This window comes from Physeter macrocephalus, chromosome 14, assembly GCF_002837175.3.
Source record: "Physeter macrocephalus isolate SW-GA chromosome 14, ASM283717v5, whole genome shotgun sequence".
Classification (NCBI taxonomy): Eukaryota; Metazoa; Chordata; class Mammalia; order Artiodactyla; family Physeteridae; genus Physeter; species Physeter macrocephalus.
In genome coordinates this window covers 26,537,081-26,550,756 of record NC_041227.1, presented here as the reverse complement: position 1 = coordinate 26,550,756, position 13,676 = coordinate 26,537,081, and the positions used below count along the sequence as shown (strand labels likewise).

Genomic DNA, 13,676 nt, shown 5'->3' with positions numbered 1-13,676 from the left:
GAAGCACTCTGCCCCCCTTTCTCTCCTTGTGAAAGAGGAAGTGAGATCAACTTCACCACTTAGGAAAGTACAGAGGAGTCACCAGCACGCTACCCTCTTCCGATGGGTGAGAGGTTCAGCAGAGGGCCAGCTGTCCCCCAAAGCCTGACCCCCATTTTGGCCTGGCCTTCTCCAAGTCAGAGCGAGGAGTGAATGGGAGTTTATCTGAAGTCTGTTCAGCAGGGGTCTCAGAGGTCCTCAGACCTAGGTGGGGCCAAGTGAGGAGCCTGCAGGCTCAGTGTCAGGCACCGCTGCTGTGCCGCAGAATCCGGCTGCCCAGATGTCCCCACCCCGGCCCCTTGCCCTTCTGCCAGCCTCACAATCTCCCTCGGTGAAGCTGTTTGAGGAAACAGGCCTCACACTGGCTCCAAGAACACAGGTTGGTGACTTCACCAGCCTCTTTTCCCAATTTCCCTTTGGCAGCATTTGTGCTGAAAGCAATCTTTAGAAACTTCTTTCCCTACCTCCCCCAACCAAGATAATTCACATGACCAGCCCCCTCCAAACAGTGATCATGTGAAGCCATAGCAATCATGTGACACTTCCCAGGCTGACAGTTCTGCCAGAGACACTAGTAGTCATTCAATCCAAAGCTGCCTTCCTAAGCCTGACATTTGAGTTTCTCAAACAAATCCATTTTCTTAGAAAATTGGACAACTGCCTCCTTCTACCTTCCTGCCCTTCTGTCCTGCCTCTCTTCTGCTTTGTCATAAAGTCCATGCCTGGAGCCCTGAGAGAAGGGTCTGAAGCCGCATCCTTCAGCCAAACCAGGTGAATTCCATGCCACGGGCGAGGGTGACCAGGACCCTGCAGAACCGAGTGAGGGATACTGGGATTGCTTGAGCTCTGGCAGTGACACCCCTTCCCCACCACCCTCAACCAAGAAGTTTATTCTTACCTCCTAAGATTTATTTATTTCAAAGTTAATCTTTGCCCCTCTGCTGCTCCCACTTTTTCAGGCTATTGATGCTGAATGGATTGGAACAGAAGTTTTATGGCCTAACCTTTACCATTTTATAGATTGTTTTTTATAGGCAAAAGGGGGAGAATTTCCTCCCGGGAAGGGTGTTGGTGTTCCCAGGTAGCCCTGGGAAAGGCAGCTGCCCACTCGGTAATCAGCGTCACCCCTCATTTGCCAGGGATGGAACCACAGGGTCCTGGTTAGAGAAGGGTCTGGAATAGACATTTAGAAATTAACTTGGGCCCAGTTCCCTGCTTCAGGAAAATTAAGCCCTTGAGAGAGACCCTCGTGCACTTCCAGGCCAGGAAGGACCGCAGGGCAGGGCCTCAGACTTTTGCTGGGTGTAAATGGCCAGCTCAGGCAGGAAGGAGTAGATCGGAGATGCCACCGGCTCACCGGAGAGCCATGAAATCTATCAGGGCTTCCTTCCTCTTGTCCAGCGAGGACCCAACTGTAACTGAAAGACTGGGGGAGGGGAGGTGGGGGGACGCCTGCGTGGGTTCCGGGGGCTCAGGGGAAACTGTGGGGCAGAGAGAAGCTGCTGTCCACCCCCACTACTCCCTCCACCCACTGTTTGCTACTTCTCCCTTTCTTACTGCTATCAGATGGTTACCAGTCTCTAGGCAAATGCAGGAGGGGGGAGGTGCATACTGAGCTCATCTTTACCTCCTTCCTCAGGGGAGGGGAGGTGCAGAGACCCCTCTGCTGACAACACAGCTTCAAGGAGCCAAAAAAACAAGATCCCCATTCTCCCCCCAACAACTCCTTTAACGCAGTTTCTCCACCCCCCACCCCCTCCCAGGAGACTCAGGGCGCTGCACAACGACTGTAACAAGCAGGGCTCCTGAATGGTGACCTCACCCCTTGGCGAACACACGGTAGACTTCTGAGCCTGCCTGCTGGATACAGCCAGGTGTTTGATGTAGGCCAACAAAAAGACATGCTCAGAGCCACAGGTAACAGCCCCACAGAGCACCTGAGCTGCAGGGAGTTGCCCGGAAGCCTGGGGAAGGGAGGAGGAAGGAGGAGGGGCCGGAGAGCAGCAGGGAGCACGACCATCCAGTGAGAGGCTTTGGCAACCACGGGGACAATCCGCCGTGTTTTCACATCAGGATCTGTGGATTGCAGCAGCTCACCCCAGGGTTACCCTGGCCTCCCTTCCTCTCTCTCCCCCATACTAACACTGTTTTACTCTGCGCACAAGAGGGATAGCTCACTCTTCCCTAATTGCAACAGCCTGCTTCTGTTCCATCCCGTCAGTACTGGAAGGACCTCTGCCCCTTCTCTTAGACCCTGAAGTCAAACATGTGGAAAACATAAGAGCTTCTAGAGAAGTCAGGGGCGCCTTGCTCTGAAAGCCGATGACAGCCTGACTCCGCCATCAGATTGGGCAGGGGCTGGAGAACCAACTCATCTGGGTCTGTCCTGGTGCCCAGCATAGTGCCGCTCAGTCAGAGTCGAGAGAGACTGGGTTCCATCCTTGGCTGTGTGACCTTGGGCAAGTCGTTGTACCTCCTCTGGGCCTCAGTTTCCGCATCTGTAACCCTGGTTACGGGCACCTCTCCCCCATTACTGCTCGACATTAGCCGAGTGGCGGTCTGAGAGGCCTGAACCCGCAATCTGGGGACGGCAGCGGTGGGGGGTGGGGGTGCTTACCTGACCAGACGCTGGCCGCAGCGAGCAGCAGGCAGAGCAGCGGCCTGAGGCGGCCGGGGGCCGGGCGGGCGGGCTCCATGGGCCGCGGCTGCGGAGCGAGGAGGGAGAGCGGCCGTGAGTGCGCGCTCGGGCGGGCGCGGACTGGAGCGGGGAAATGACTAAGGCTCCCCCCTCTCCTCTCTCCTCTCCTCGCGGCCGGGCTTCCCCCCCTCCTCCCCGGTACGGGCGCCTGGAGCGGCTTAGGAGCCGCCGTCAGCGCCGCGATTTTCGGAGAACCCCCCGCCCCCCGGAAAGATCGAGAGACGGAGAGGGAGAGAGACCCCAAGCACGCGAGAAACGAAGCCAGGGACGGCCCGAAAGAAGCGGCAGGAGAGGGAAACAGACCCAAGGGAGCCAGGCAGAGAGCCAGAGACACAGAGAGGCGAGAGAGGGGGAGAGAGCGAGCGAGCGAGCGAGCTCGGAGTGAGCAAGGCGGCACGCAGATCGAGACAGCGCGGGAGAGGGAGGACCGACGCGAGGGCAGGGCGAGGGACAGCGGGCCCGGACGCCCCCGCCGCTGCCCACCTGCCCCGCCCGGGCTCCTCGCGGCGCCGTGGCTCGCCTCCTCTGGCCCACAGTCCAGGCCACGGCCCCCGCCCTCCTTCCCCTCCCCCTCCTCCCGCCGGCCGCGCGGGAAGCTGCGGGGCTCCAGCCCGGCCAGCACCTCAGCAGAGCGCCCGCCGGCTGCGCGCCCCGGGAGGGAGGGTGGCGCGCGCGGCCCCGGCACCCCCGCACCCCCGCCCGGGCCCAGGCTGCGGCCCCCGCCGGGGGCGCCCCGCTCGGCTCGGGACTGGACGAGCCGGGGCTCCGACAATGTGCCAGTTCAGAAGCCCGCGCGGCGGCCCCGGGCCCAGAACCGCCTCCCCCTCGCCCCCTCCCTCGGCCAGCCGGGCTCGGACCTGCGCCGCCGGGCCGGCGAGGGCTGCGAGACGGTAGAAGAGTCGCCGGGGCTGCCCAGAGCCCGGGCCCCTCTCTCCACTTTGCGCAAACTTGTTTTTCTAAGGTCAGCGCCGCGAGCCGGTTACATCGTCCTCTTAAGGTGGACTGGGGAAGTTGCGGCCGGCCTCCCCTCGCCTCCGGACTCCGGCCGCGGCCAGTCCCCCGCTTCCCGCCGCGGGAGGCTGGAGGCGGCGAAGGAGCGGGGGAGTGAAGGAAGGGGGAGCCTGCCTTTCGCCCCTCCCCAGTGGCCCTGCTCCTGTGCCCCAAAGCCGAAGGCCCCTCTCGGGGTGGGTGAGGGCAGAGGGGCCCCGATTCTTTCAGAGCTGGGCCGAGGTGAAGGAAAAGCAGGAAGTAAGTGAAGGTAGGGGGAAGGGGGGTAGGAAGGAGAGAGTGATGGTACAAAAATAGCGTGTGTGTAGGAAGGACTTCAGTACCGCCTGGAAAAGCTCGCGGGGAGGAGAGAGAGTAGAAGAGGGGCTGTGGCCAGGAAACCCGAAGGGAAGGGTCCGGGCCTCCCTGGGCAGGTGGGCTCTCTTAGCGAGGTTCCTCTCTGTCAAGGACGGCTGACTCAGGGGTGCGGAAGGCCCAGGCAGCGGTGCGGGGCCAGGGGCAACTTGAAGGCCAGGGCTTTAGGAAGATGGCCGGCGGTGAGGAAGATGAGGGGATGGGAGGAGAGCAGGGGCCAGAGGCCTGGAGGCAGGACAGAGCCTGCTGGTGAGAAAAAAGCAACCATTCTCCCTTTCTCAATCTCTCTCTCTGTTTCTCCCCTTCTTTGAGGGAAAGCTGTGTACCCAACAGCAGCCAGGCCAGAGATAGCAGGTGGGAATCCTCTGGACACCCGGCCAAAGAAGGCTCCAGACTGTGGGAGGGAAGGGAGACCAAGACCCTCTGCTAATTGTAAATAACAATAGCCGTTTGGCTTCAAAAAGCCATTAGGACGATATGAAGCAAGGTGGGAGAAGGGCCAGTTCTATAAACTGAGTGGGGATTGAGGCTCAGAGAGGGAGGGGACTTGCCCAAGGCCACACAGCAAGGCCTGGGTAGAAACCAGATTTGAATTTCTGATTCCCAGGCTAAAGATCTTTGTACAGTGACAGCCCCCATTTCTCCCCCACCTCCCCGGACCCTACCCCAGCCTCCCTGTCGAGTGCCTGGTCCTGGTATGATGCTAAGACAAGGAGGCAGGCAGGGTGCTGCCTAGGTTCAAATCCTTACAGCCACCTCTTGTGAGCTGTGTAGACTTGAGAAAATATCTTGTCATTTTTGTGGCTCAGTTTCCTCATCTGAAATGAGGCCAACAGGAGTATCAACCTAAAAAGACTGGTGTGAGGTTTAGACGAATTAATATTTATACAACACTTTAAAAAGTGCCTGGCATGTACCAAGTGCCACATAGCATTTGATAAATAAGTCAAGCATTTGACAGCAGTCCTTGGGAACCCACAGGGATCTGGGCAGTATTTGAAGTGAAAGGGGATTTTCTTTTCTTTGGGTGGGGGAGTACAGCAGTGACCCACGCCATGTCCCTGTCCACAAGGAATTTACATTCTAGTGGGGAGACAGATAGGTGGACAAGCAGAAATAATGAACAACAGAAGGTCGAGCTCACACAGTGAGAAGGGTGCACTCGTTTAGATAAGGGTAAGGCCTCCCGAGAAGCTGGGAGCTGAATCACAAAGAGGGGCAGCAAGATGAGGATTTGGGGATTTGTTCCAGGAAGAGGGACAGCACATATAAAGGCCCAGGGGCCAGCTTGGCTGGAGGGGAACGAGTGAAGGATGGGGGAGAGTGGTCCAGCTGGGTGGCCTTGCAGGCCTTGGTAAAGCGCCTGCATTTATTCTGCAGGAAAGAAATCGTTGGCGGGTGTTAAGCATGGTCTGACTTATGTGTTTAAAAGGCCACTCTGGCTATAAGTGGAGAGTGGGCTGGAGGGCAGGGAGTGTGGAATCAGGACACCAGTGAGGAGTTTTTCTGGGATCCTCCTAGTATCTGAGGTGAGGGTAGGGAGTCTCTAATGTTCAAGGCCACATGTGACTGAGACCACGAAGGTGACCAGTGTGGCTTCTGGGAAGATCCATCACCCGAATCCATCTGGGTGGAAGTGGGGGCCGGGGCCGCTACTGAAGGTCAGAAATGAGGCAGCCTCTGGCCTGGGCTTCCAGAAGCCTCTGCTGTTCACTGTATACACACACACACACACACACACACAAACCTGCCCGGGATTAGGAAACTGCGGATTAGGGAAGGATAATAGTGGAACCAGCTGCTATTTCTATGTAGCACCTTAGGCCAGGGTGCCCATCAGGGCTTCCCAACACCCTCACCTCCGCCCCAGGTGGGGGCCCTGGCCTTGTTCTCCTGACCCAGCATCCACATAAAAGTCACCCGTGGCTGACTGTCAGGGCTGGGAGGTCATTGGGACCAATGGGCAGCTGGATATACTGAGGTAGGGGGACAATTTGCCTGAGGTCACACAGATTATGGCAGATAATTGAGGTGAATCAGCCCCTGTCATAGCAGGCATCTTGGGCCGCCCCAGATTAAAATAAAACTGCCTTCGCACCTATCTCATTCATTCACACGCTCATCCATGTTTATTGAGCGTCTGCTGTGTGCCAGGCACTGGGCTGGGCACTGGGGATGCAGCAGTTGGGAAAAACAGACAAAAACCCCACCCCAAGGAACTGACATTCTGGTGGGGATAGCAAGTCAGTCTGTAAAATAGCTAGTCTGTGGGATGGGGATAGGCTGCAGGGTAAATAAAGCAGGGAAGGGGCCCAGGGCTAATGAGAGAGGAGGGCATCAGGGCAGGCCTCAGAAGAGGTGATATTTGGGCAAAGACCTGAAAAATGTGAGCTGGAGCCAGAGGTGACTCCATCCAGGCATTGGTCCTCAACTGTCTGTCACTCCCTGGAGTAATGTGTCAGCACATCCCCGGGCTGGACCTTCCCTCCACATCCAGGACCAAAGCACTCTTCACCCCTCCCTGCTACCACCTGGGTCTGAGCCTCCATCATCTCCCACCTGGGCTCCTTCCCACCCTTGTCTGTCCTCCACTCAGCAGCCAGAGGTCAGCCCACGTCCCTCTGCTGCTGTCCAGCATCGGTGGAAAGAAGATTTGAATGAGTGTGTGGAGGGGAGGGTCAGGGTCTTGAAGTCAAGACTGCCTATTTGACTCATTGGATTTGGGGAAAATTTTTTTATGAGCCTCAGTCTCTTCATCTGTGAAATAGGAATAACAAGTTCTACCCCTCATCAAGGGGTCGGTGGTGGCACAAATGTGAAAGCAACTGTAGTGGGAGCATATCTGGAGTTTGCCTCTGCAGGTGGGGTGATGGTGCCCTGTGTGTGCCAGGCCCTTTGATGTCTTCGAAGCCTTAGCAACCCCACTGTGTCTCCAGAGGTGAGGAAACAAGCCCAGGGACAGAAAGCAACTGGACCAGGGTCACTGCCAGGGCACGCAGGAACCTGCAGGGACCCAGTGCTGCCAGGCACCAGCCCTGTGGGCTCTGCTCCTTGCTTCCCATCACCCTGGGCTTGGCGTCAGCACGCAGGCCCGCCAGCCACCTTTGTGTGGAGCCTGTCATGAGGCCGGAGCTGCCAACGACCTATTTTTCTGGGCAAGAGGAGCCATTTGGAGTTAGAGGCCTCAGCTGTGGAGCCAGAGCAATAAAAATAAAACCAGCAAGGACTCCTGGGTAGCCTGGATCAGGGAACCATCCACCCCAGAGAGGAGCTGCCGAGGGGCTGGAGAGAAGCCGGTGGGGGCCGGAGGAGGGACTGTCCTCACTGTACCTGGCTCTGTTCTCCGACCCATGGGTGGGTCATCTCCAGAGGTCACAGAAACTGCAGTTCAGAGGGATGGAGTGACTTGCTCGGGACATGGAGTGACTTGCTCGGGACATCGGACACACAGCTAGTGAGTGACCAAGCCGGTTAGGGTTCAAACTCAGGTCTCCAAATAACACCGACAATTCCCGTTTGTTCAGCATCTACTATGCTTTACAGGCATATTTTTGCGACACATTCAAACCACACCTGGGTACTCATAATTCCTCTAAGCTGCCTTGGGTGGGGGGGGTCTCTGCTCACAGGTCACCTTGCCAGACCACCCTTTTAAAAGTCATCTCCCCCCACCCCAATGTGCTCTACCTCCTTCCCTACTTTCTTTTGTCTTCATTGCATGCATCACGACTTGCCAGCATTGTGCATCTGCATTGCCTGTTGTCCATCTCCTTAACTAGCTGCAGGTCAGCCTAGCCCTGGGGCCCAGTGCCCGGCCATGGGAGCACATCCTATGGCTCAAACCCCAGCACTGCCTCAGACCAGCTGTGGGGCAAGTTACTGTGCCCATCTGTGCCTCACTTACCCAGATTCAGGGATTGATGGAACCAGACCTGAAAGGTCTCTTGTAAGGGAAATGAGTTAATCCGGGAAAAGATGTTGGCTGTTGTCATTGTTTTCTCCCAGCACTGCAGCCCCAGGGCCTTAATAGTGAACAGTAGGTTATCAGTAAATATCTATTCAATTACAAAAGTGACCTGCCCAAGATCACATGGTAAGACATCTAAGACATTGGCAGTCTGGATTTGAAGGAGGGTTTCTCTGAGCCTGTGCTTCAACTCACCCTACTTTATAATCACCTTTCCACAGCCCCCACCTTCTGGTCACAGCTGAACAGGAATCAGAGCTGAGCAGGTATCATCCTCACCTGGAAGGACTGTTAAAACATAGATCCCAGGGCCCCACCCCCAGAGTTTCTGATTCAGTAGGTCTCGGGTAAGATCTGAGTATCTGCGTTTCTAACAAGGTCCTAGGTGATGTGGCTGCTGCTGGCCCAGTGGTTCTCAAAGAACCACTGAATGGATGGGTGGGACTGTTTCGTGAGCCCAGTTTCAGCTTTCCTGTTGTCTATCCCTCTGTTTTCTGTCCTCCCAGCCCAGGGGAAAGCAGAGGGGGCAACGGCACTGGTTCAGAGACTGCAGCTACTGCCCCAAAGCTGCGGGGCTCTCACAGATCACAGAGCCAGGGCCTGGGGGAGCCGTGATGTAATTAGTGCTTTCCAGGGGAAGTCGGCGACTAAGCGACTTGGCAGGCAGGCAGGAAGCTTGCCTGAGCTCGTCAGGGGTGGGACTGCACTGCCAGGCCCTAAACACTGTTCTCAAGCTCTGGGGATCTGGCTCTGCCTGGAGCTGAGCCCAGCTGTGCAGAGCCTAGCCTCCCCCTACACCTCTGGGTGGGGGTCCCCTGAAGGGTGGAGATGCAAGGGTGGCATCAGGACAGAGTTGGTTGGCTCAGCGTGTACTGGGGGACCTGTGTTCAAGTGGTGACTCTGCCCGATTATAATACTAATCACAGCTAAAATGTAGGACTGTTAACTAAGCCCCAGGCTGGAAGGATTTCAGTGGATTCTCTCACGCTCCTCTCACTCCAACTTTCTTATGTGGACACAATTCTTATCCCCATTTCACAGATGAGAAAACTGAGGCGCAGAGAGGTTAAGGGACTTGTGCAAGAGCACACAGCTTGTGAGTTGCCGAGTTGGACTTTGAATCCGGGAGTTCTCATTCCCCAGCCCCTGCTCCAAACCTCTGCACATTCTGACTTCTGTAATACTGTGAGCCTGGAGGCCCCACAGCACACTCCCTGGGTCTCCATCACCATGGAGGGGCTTGCTGATTTCCAGGCCTCTCTGTGGTGCTGAGCACCAGGCCTGCTGACGTGTTGCAGGCATGAAAGTATCTGGTGAATGAAATAATGAATCAGCAGATGAGTCTGACTCTTTCCAGTTGTGATGGGACAATACAGTTCAGTGGCTGGGAGGTGTGCTTTCAACTCCAGGTTCTGTCCCTCACTAGCTGTGTGATCTTGGGTGGATCTCAGCCTCCATTTCCTCATCTGGAAACAGGTTGAGGGCAGGATTAATGAATATAAAGGGAGTGAGGGAGGGAGAGAGAGAAAAGAGAGAGAGAGAGGGAGAGTGCAAATGGCAGTGAGAAGCCAGTTTGGCACCTGCCTCTGTCCCGTCTTCTTCCATTCCTGCAGTTGCTTGGGCGAAATAACCTTCTTGTCTTCCTTGAACCCTCTCTTCCTCGCCCCTGCCCCACTCACAGTCCTGCCTGCCAATCCTCTTGGCTCAACCATCAAAAGAGACCCAGAATCTGATCACTGCTCACCACCCGTATTATCTTCTGGTCCCACCTGCTTCCTTCCATCTCCTCACTGGTTTCCTGTCTCTCTCTGGACTCCTCATCTGGTCCTTCCTTCAGTCAAAACCTCCAACACTCTTGCCTCTCATCTCTTGGAATAAACCCCAAAGTTCTCAGTGTGACCCACAAGGCCCCTTGTGATCTCGCCCACTCCTCCGTCTCTGACCTCGCCTACCCCCTCTCCCCCAGCTCACTCCACTCCAGCCATACTCATCTTCTCTGTATTCCAGGAATACACCCAGCAGGTGCCCACCTTAGGGCCTTTGCACTTGCTGTTCCCTGTGCCTAGAGCCCACTCTCCCCAGCTAACCACCCGGCTTGCTCTGTCTCTTTCTTTGTGTCTCTGCTCAGATGTCCCCTCCTGGGAGAAGCCTGTCCTGACCACTCTTTCTAAAAGTGTCCTATCACTTCTTACCCCCCAACCCACTTTATTTTTCTTGGTGGCATGTAAATACGACATACTCTTTGGTCTCCGGAGCTTTCCCCCAGCCCATTCGAGCTCCATGCGGGCCTCTGTTTGCTCTCCGGCACCTGGAGCCTTGTCTGTGCAGAGCTGCAGAGCGGGGGGCCTCCGCGCCAGCTGCTGACAGAGTGAAAGGAGCCTGGCAGGGAGCAGCTCTGTCCACAGGCGCTGGCGGCTCCCCTGAGGGGTGCAGGTTCCTCTGCCCCTGCCTCCGCTTGGCCTGGGTTTCCTCAAGAAACGGGTGTCCTCCTTGAACTTGGGTTTCCTTCCTAGGTGGGGAGGCCAGGACTCCAGTTGGCCTCATTCCTGTTCCCAAGAGGAAGTATCTGTCCCTGGGCAGGAAATGGCCTGGCTCTCACACCACACTCCCTGCTCCCAGCTTCTGATGAGTTGGCGCTGTGGCCTCAGGGCAGCGGGTGTCCATGCTGGTACCACGCTGCCACTGCCCCTGGAGGGAGGAGCGCGGTGAGATGGAGGTCCCCCCAGAACTCATTTCCAGAGCTCCTTGGCCTCTTACCCCATGGGAGCCTCACAGCCATGCTCTGCAAAGACTGGGCCTGCACGTCAGCCTTGCCTGGCTGGAGTTTGTTCCACTTACGTCTACCCACTTGTACAGCTGAGCAAACAGAGGCTCCAGGAGAGGCAGAGACTGCCGGGTGACATGTTGGGCCAGTGGAAGCAAGGTGATGAACCCAGATCTTCTGATACCAAATGCTTTACTCCTCATCTTTATCCACAATCCACCCTCTTCCCTGACCAGAAAGAAAGTAGTAATGGTCCCCATGGAATGGATAAGAAGACTAAGGGGAAGAGAGGGAAACAGGGTGGCCCAAAGTCTCCCCACCTAGATGCTGGCAGGCCAGATTGGAAGGTATTAGTCTGTGTTTGTCCTCCTAATGTTTCTTCTCCCCAGTTTCAAGCAAATACTGGGACTTAGTAAACAGCTGTCGTAGGGATTTGGCAGAAGGGTGCCCAGAGTAAGGGCTTCTTGGTTTTTGTAAAGTCTGAAACTGAAGAAATTGCCAGAGAGCAGTGGGAGAGGCTGGAGGGAGGCGGATGTATTGTATGTGGCTGCTGGTGGGTCCCAGGCTGGAGAGGGTGCTGCCCTTCCCCCGGTGGGATGGGGGGTGGGACAAGGCCTCAGGGCAGGCCTCCTGGTGGCCCTGGGAGGCCAGACCTGGGTTCCAAGGCCTCTGGCCTTGCCACACTCTGTAGTCCCACAGTGCTGCTGAGCCAGTGGACCCCTTGGAGTGGGACAACTCTCAGGGCCTGCATTCAGTCAACAGATATTTGTTGAGCAGCTACCTTGGGCCAGGGGCTGTGCTGGGTGCTGGAGGCATTTACATTCTAGTGGGAGAGATGGGAAAATGAACGCATGAGTCATGAAATACCCTGCATGCCATGTGGGCAGCGGTAGCTGCTGAGAAAAAGGAAGCAGGGTGAGGGACACAGACTGATGGTGGTGAGGGGTGCTGCTATCCTGTGCAGGGCGGCAGTGAAGGCCTTGCTCAGGGAATGGAGTTTCCTGAAGGATGTGAGAGGGAGAGCCACAAAATGAAAGGAACAGCCAGTGCAAAGACCCTGGGGTGGCACAGCACGGTCAAGGACATGGGCAGCTGTGGGGGCTGGGGTGGGGAGGTGAGCTTGGAGAGGAAGCAGGGCTCACAGCCTCACAGGCAAGGCAAGGCCCTCAGCTTTCACTTGGAGTTACAGGGGAAGCAGTGTAGACAGATTCCTGGAAACCACCTCAGATTTCCTGGGACTCTCTAAGACTCTGGAACTGAGCAAACTCTGGAGAGGAGGGAGTCCCCACAATGACCAAGGGTGAACTTGCCTCCCCTCATCTCAATGGATAGGATCACAGACCAGAGGAGTTTAACGTCAACCAGGGCTTCCCAGACTTTAACCCAGTTAAATGTAGATTCTGACTCAGTAGGTCCGGGTGGAGCCTGAGACTCTGCATTTCTAACAAGCTCCCATGTGAAGCTGTAGTTTCTCGTCCACAGACCACACTGTGAGTAGCAGGTGCCCAACTGTGCCCGTGGCCTGAGAATCCTACCTGCTGTTCAATTTCAAGCCTAAATCCTTGGGGTGTCCTTTGAGCCTGAGGGCCTGAAACTTGTAACTGTTGCTCACAAGAACCAATGGCTCTTTCCCGCCCCATGCAGGCCCCACCCCTTCCCTGGGAGCTTGTGGGGAGCAGTGGACTCCGGAGCCAGCCTGCTGGGGTCCACACTCCAGCCCTGCTGGCTACGGGTGGTGTGACTTCAGGGAAGAGACTTTGCCTCTCTGTGCTCAGTCAGTTTCTCATCTATAAAAAGGAAAAAATAGCCTTTTTTTTTTTTAAAGGGCTATTTTGAAGATTTAAAGAAATAATATATATCACAAGTCTGGCACACAGGAGGTACTCAATAAATGTTAAACATCACTCCCTGTAATTCTGCCTGTCCTTTAAGGTGTGTAAAAAGATGTATTTTGACCTTATTAGTTCAAGTTTTTCTATTTTTGTGTCTGTCTATGAAGTATACATTAGTCTAAAAGTATATAGTATATTTAAAAAATACACAAATGTACATTGGGGTGCATATTTAAAATGTTTTTCCTGATAGGGAATATGATTAAAACATTTTTGAAGACGACAGATTTAAAGCCTGGTGGAACTGATAGAAATAGAGAGTATTAGAGCTGGAAGGAATTTCAAAGTCCTTCAGTTCCCCCATCACTCCCTCTCTCATCTGACATGCAAACCTCTCTGTTACACTAGATTGCCACTAGCAGTGGGGAGCTCACTACCTTTATGGGCAATCCAGTTTGTACAGCTCTGGGAACAGATTCCTGAACTCGGTGCCTACCTGTGTTTCAGCTCCTCTGAGTGCCCACAACCTAACTGAACTGCTCCCTCCCACTTCATGTATCTTAGCTCTGCAATCTCCCAAGGGCCCAAAGCTAGGCTGTGTGCATGGGAGGCCTTCAATAATGTCCCGTGAATGAGTGGGAGTGAGGGTACACTAACATCTCAGTGCTGTGTCCTCCTGGGAGTGAGTCCATCTATATATTGTTCATCTATTTGTTTGCGTTTGTTTGCACATATGTGTATGTGTGAGTTGCCACTGTGTGTTTTACTGTTGTGGCGCGTCTCTATGGATGTGTGTGTGTGTGTGTTGCACTACAAATATCCATGTGTGCTGTACATGTCTTTCTCTGAGTCTTTGCATGTCTGTGTGTTCGGGGGTGTGTCACTGTAGGGTTGTGTGTCTGCCTCTGGTTTGTTTGCATTGTGTGTATTACACATGTGTGAGTGTGTGCTGTCTGTAGATGTCCACGTGTGGTGTGTATGTCTCTCTCTGTGTCTCTGTGTGCCTGGGGCCTT

At 55.3% G+C, this 13,676-nt stretch overlaps 1 protein-coding gene across 3 annotated transcripts in view; it reads right to left on the bottom strand.

Moving 5' to 3' along the window:
- LOC102996228 (tyrosine-protein phosphatase non-receptor type substrate 1) overlaps positions 1–3,859 on the bottom strand; it is a 48,954-nt gene extending 45,095 nt beyond the window's left edge. The window contains exons 1-2 of one of the 3 annotated variants that reach the window (XM_007120483.4): positions 3,595–3,859; positions 2,657–2,744 (exon numbers count right to left, since the gene is read on the bottom strand). In XM_007120483.4, coding sequence (XP_007120545.2) covers positions 2,657–2,735 — 79 coding nt within the window. In that variant the 5' untranslated portion in view covers positions 2,736–2,744; positions 3,595–3,859. Of the gene's footprint in view, positions 1–2,656; positions 2,834–3,220; positions 3,269–3,594 lie in introns of those variants that run through there. The other 2 variants (XM_024117132.3, XR_003682850.2) reach the window with 2 other exon arrangements.
- Positions 3,860–13,676: the final 9,817 nt, after the last annotated feature.